The following is a 6,000-nucleotide window of genomic DNA, read 5'->3' as shown; positions in this document are numbered from 1 at the left end:
AATTATATTTCTCACAATCGATGGATATTAATGCGTTTTGTATTTTCTTCTTTCATTTGTTTTCTTAATTGTCTAGCTTGAAAATATTACAATAATTTTTGTATGCATTTTGTATACATTCTTAATAATATAATATAATTGCATCATTCAAAATATATTTACTATATGATTATAAAAGAATAGCAGATAGAAAAGAAAAACGGAGAAAAAAAAGTATTTTCGAATGCGGCGGCCATTCTGTATGCTCTTAAATGATAGTTCGATGACGAATAGCATTAACAGAAATGAGATACAATCTTGATAATCGAAACTAGTCTTTTAATTCTATTCGCCATAAATGCCATTTACGTATCTAATCTAATATTTTCGAGTAATATCTACAAAACAGCTTTTAATGAATGCGCAGAATTTATGAATCATAACGACATAACATTCGTCTCTCTTTGTCTTCTGCCTTAGGTACTGGTTGACTCATGACTGATTATTCATTTTCGAATAAATTCTTTACTCTCATATAACATTTGATGGAATAAAATGAATTCGACGAATTCGATGTACGAGAAACCAATTTAAGTATACGCAATATTTAATATTTAAAATTTATAAATATTATGCCTATTAAAAATATGACGTGCTATATAGATCGACTTCGAATAAAAAATAAAAGAAAATGCAGAAAATTTCAAGTATATGCAATATTATTAATGTAATTAAGTATTTCTATGATTATATTTATAAGAAATGTTACTTTAATTTTATATATACATATATGTTTAAAGTGAGTTGTTGAATATTAAAACAATCAAATATAATAAAATATAAACAATAATTAAAATAATGAATAATAGATTAAAAAAAATAAGTGGATAATGTTAATAATAACTATTAAACTGAATTTTAACTAATTTATTAGAGTTTTGGTTTAGAAAAAAGATAGAACAAAGAATATTGAACAAAGAATATAATTGACGCTATAAAGGAACTAATTATTAATCATGATAATGATTAGATTATTATCTATTAAAACAAATCGATAATTTGATATGAAAAGAAATATAAAATATAAGCTCTTTTACCAAGATCTTTTACTAAATTATTTTTAAATAACATTCATATATATATTTACATATATTTTTATATAGTATATTTATATATAGTTGGTATTAAAAAAGTATTGATATATTCTTTAAAATAACTTTTTTAAAATTGGACTTAATGAATTTGAATTTTTTTTTTAAATTAAAGTAATTATATTAATTTATTAGATATGGTATCTAAATATTAAAAAAATTATAATTTATTATAATTGCAAAAAAAAAATATTTTTGTCATTTTTTTTTATTTAAGGTTTTAATAAAAATTTAAAAACACTTCATACTTATATAATTATACAAGCTAATTCGAAATCGGTTAATGTTATGAGCTAAAAATAGTTAAAAATAATGAAAATCATAATTTTTCATAACTTTTTTATTTTTCTTAACTTTATAAAATCTTAAGATTTTTGTATTTTTTAATGTCTTGTTTCTGCATTAATTAATTTCAATTTACAGCAAATAACTGATATAAATTTATAAAACATAATTTTTAAATTTTCACTAAAGATAAAAAAATTGGAAAAAATATTCTCCGTTATTTCTTACTTTATTTTTCACAAATTTTTTAGAAATTTTGTTTATATACTATTTAGTAAAACTAATTTATCAATTTCTTAAAATAGTAAATTGTTAACGTATTTTAAAATATGCTAACATTTTTTTGATCAATTGTATTAATAAACTTTTTGAAAACTATTGTTCTAATTATAATTAACTATATACTTAGGTTATATCTTTAAAGTGAGAAAAAAATATAATTTAATTTATTAGTTCATACACAACAATTCTAAAAATATTTTTTTTCTGAATATAATCCTAATTATTTTGCTTAAGAATACTTGAAAAGAAAATAGAACGTAAATCAAAGATTGTTCTATGAATGTAATGAAAAATCTAAGAGAATTGGCGTCGCGACGCTACCGAGCAGTGCTGCCACGACGCGAAGCGGTTGCCGGCTGTGATAGTGTGTCGCCGGCAGCAAGCACGCGTTCGGTATTACTCGGCTGAGTTCGGGCTTCCTCGCATATAGTTATGGCAAGAGAACGTCAGTCACTCTTCGGCGCTCGCGCGGAAGAGTTTGTGTGCGTTAACTGTTGGGGATATCGTTACTCCTTATAGAGTGTTAAATATCTCATAGGTGTTTCTTTATTCATCCCCAGCGACTTGAATCTAATTCATAATTGTTGTGATCGATGCGATTGAAAACAGTGACATAACGACGCCACGTCCGCAAGTATTGCGGAAAAAAAGCCGGTAGGTGACGTCCGCGTGTGTTCTTCATTAGTGTATACGTACACGAGTTTCGAAATAAAAAGAAAGGAATGAGAAGACCAGTGAAAATAGAAAATTAATAGTGATTGGTTTTAAAATTTCGTGTCATACTGATAAAGATATAAGAAGAAGAAGAAATAGAAGAAAATTAGAAAAGAAAGAAAAGAGTAATAGACAAAAGAGAATCGAAAGTTGAAAAAATTAGAACAAACGTAATAGTGAAGAACAAAAGATAAAAAAAGAAAAATCAAATGAATCGAATGAATATCGGATCGTGACTCATGCCGGCTTTGACGTTTCGTTTTTCGTGATTGTAAGATTTTTTGTTGTCACGTTCCACGTATGATGGATGCTGTCGCGCGTGTTTCGCGACGCTATCAAGAACAGACAGATCGTCGATCTGCACAAGCAACGGCTTTGCAGTGAGTTGTTTCTTTGTCAAAGATCGTGTAGTGTGTCGCGTGCTGCTTTCTTTTCAGCGATTGTACCATTCCGCAATTGTAAAACGCCGGTTATACGATTAAATTCTTTTAATATGAGCCAGTAGGGTGCGTTGTATATGTGTGAGCGCAGAAAAAGGAAGCAGTTAGCCAGTCTCTTTCATCGACTAGTGGTTGCTTGTAAATCTTTTCTCACTCCATATCGGTCTATCGGTTATCCTACTACAGTGACGTCGTTGTAACCGTCGTCAGTGTTTCTTCGATGATAAGCACGTGTGCGTGTCACAATTTGCTACGTGTACGTGCGTGCGTTAGAGTTACGAGCTGCGCATCGGTGTAATTAGTGATCGGGCTACGTTATCATTTAAGTTCTCGTATACGAATATAACAGCATAGAGTTTTGTTATTTGTTTATTTGCTTGTTGGTTTAATTTGGTTTGAAAAAATCAGTTCTTTATTTTGTGCTGAAACTAGTTACGAACGGATCGCCGGCGTAACCATGGATATCCTGCCGAGTGGAAACATATTTAGGGAATTGCAAGATATACATGATACCGGATATTTTTCGGCCCAGCCATCGCTTGAGGATCATTGGCAACAGGTAAAAATGAATCTAATTTTGAAATCATATCTCTTCATATTGTAATATATAGACTATTTCTCATTTGAAGTTATATCGAAATAAGTAATGAAGTAAATAAGTCAAAATATAGTATTTAATATAGCAAAAAAATTGCACATATGAGAAAATTCAAATAATAATCATGAATTTCAAACATGAAAACTCATTCTCGATATTCACCATATTTGAATTAACAGTTAATATAATAAGTAACTTATATCATTGTTCGTGAACTGATGGGATTTTTATATCCGAATTAATCGAAGTAATCCGTTAGTTGGAGCATATTTTAGAAATATAAAAAATTTGAAAAAAATTCGTTGATCAATAATTTCATCAATTATATTTTTTATTTTTCATATTTTAATTATATGATCTATTATTAGAAAGTTTCATTTTTCTAATAATTTTTTAGTCAAATTGCGTTTAAATCGATTATCGATATGCAGCGTCCTATTATGACAGAACGACCTTGAGCTGTGGTATTAGATCGGTGTGTACGTTCAGTGACGCGGCCGAGCGTACTATAGACGGCGCGTCCTGTTTGTTTACGAGTGTGCAATGACCTTCCACTGGTCGGGGAAGGCAGGAGAGACGTACTTGTTCCCCATTCAATATCTCAGCCGGAGTACAACAGTTTCCTCGCTTCGTTAAAATAGAGTGACGTCACTGGTAGTGCCGAGCAATTTTTGTTGCATGCTATCTTAACAGTATGCTACCATCATAAAATTTTCTTTTTTCTTATTTTATTTTAATTCAATGTTGTATAGTTATTGATGTTTTAAAATATGCGAAGTAATGTTGACAAAATGAAAATTTTGTTTTGCAAGAAGAATTACAATAAAAAATTACAATATTTTTTTAATAAATAAAATAAAATTATTTACTTATAAAACAAGTACTTATATTTTTCTATTGGAAAGAATTAAAATATTTTATTAATTAAAAAATCGTTTAATTGTTAATATTTTTATTAACAACATTATAATTGATGATATTTCTTGAATTATCGATTATATCTTCACAATTATTTACTTATGAAACAATTATTTACTTAAAAAACAAGTACTTATATTTTTCTATTGGAAAGAATTAAAATATTTTATTAATTAAAAAATCGTTTAATTGTTAATATTTGATGATATTTCTTGAATTATCGATTATATTTTCACAATTATTAAATCATTTTCAGAATTAAAATTTTTATTCTTCCTGAAATATTCAATGACTAAATCATTGCATATGATTTTTAATCTTAATTATTTAATATCACTTTTTAAATTAAATATCTTTCATTTAAAAAATTTATAATATTTTTTATTAAAATCAATACACCGTGAGATTTAAGAAAGGTTTCGAATGTTCATTTTTTCATTTATTTATATTTCGTATTTTTTGATTTTATTGTTTTATCGCTATCGAATAATACATTTCAATTATTTGTATTTTTAAATAATAATGTATTCGATGACATAAACTATGTAGCGAAATTTATAGCAAGAAAATCTTAGTTTATCGTTTGGTATTTGACATTTGATCTGTGTAACATTGTTGGATCGTGTTTAGTTTGGCGTTGTGCCTAATTGAACATTTTGAAAGATTTCCAGCGGAAAACTGCAGCATTTTGGTTGCTTTTTTTTCTTTCTTGTTAATTACTTGTACGAATGAGTGTTTTTGTTATCGGCCAAAAAATACGCCACGCTAAACCAATTTTGCATTATTTATTATCCTTTTATTACAATCTTTTTGAACACATTAATTTACTTCTTATTTCTCTTATCGCGACTTGTTTTAATAAAATATTTAATAAAATAGAATTCTCAGAAATAATTTTATGAAATGGAATTTATTCTATTTGAAAATTAAGTTAATGGCTAATTAAGAAAAAATTACTATCTATTGCTTTGATTGCTATCTATTGATTATGCTTAAAACTTTATTTTATTTATGAACTTTATTTCATTTCATTATTATTTTTATTTTTTTTTATGTATTTAATAATATAATTTTAAGCATTTCATTTATTTATTTAATTGAATCATGAATAGGATGCATATAGATTAGTTCTAATAATCAAACTCGTTATTTGCAATAAGTTGTATTTTTTTAATATAACTGGAATTACAATTATTTTTTATTTATTCTGTGCATATTAAATTTAGAATTTGATTTTGTCATATTTGTCGAAATCATGCTAGTTTTCCAACTACTATGAGGCTATTTTACCTATTGTTTTTATATTGATCTACATCGACAGGTTAACAGATTGTTCATCAACAACGTGATGTGATTATTATCACGCAATATTAATCGTATGACCAATAATGTATGACCAATAATTCATTAGTTATCTTTTTATAAATATAAATATAAATATATATAAATTATATATATAATTTATATATATTTATATTTATATTTTATATATATATTATATTATGTATTATATATATATTTATATTTATAATTTATATATATAATTTATATATATTTATATTTATATAATTATCTTTTTATATAATTTATATATAATATATATAATATATTCTGAATTTTTACATTTTGCCTA

At 25.9% G+C, this 6,000-nt stretch overlaps 1 protein-coding gene across 2 annotated transcripts in view; it reads left to right on the top strand.

Annotated features, from left to right (window-relative positions):
- The first annotated feature begins 2,110 nt into the window (after positions 1-2,110).
- Positions 2,111-6,000, top strand: part of LOC107999823 (Krueppel-like factor 7) — a 469,653-nt gene continuing 465,763 nt past the window's right edge. For both annotated transcript variants that reach the window (XM_062073811.1, XM_017059850.3), the window contains exon 1: positions 2,111-3,410. In XM_062073811.1, the coding sequence (XP_061929795.1) occupies positions 3,309-3,410 (102 nt within the window). In that variant the 5' untranslated portion in view covers positions 2,111-3,308. The remainder of the gene's footprint in view (positions 3,411-6,000) is intronic.

Source organism: Apis cerana, linkage group LG1 (assembly GCF_029169275.1).
Source record: "Apis cerana isolate GH-2021 linkage group LG1, AcerK_1.0, whole genome shotgun sequence".
NCBI classification, from domain to species: domain Eukaryota; kingdom Metazoa; phylum Arthropoda; class Insecta; order Hymenoptera; family Apidae; genus Apis; species Apis cerana.
This window is presented reverse-complemented; position numbering and strand designations above follow the sequence as displayed.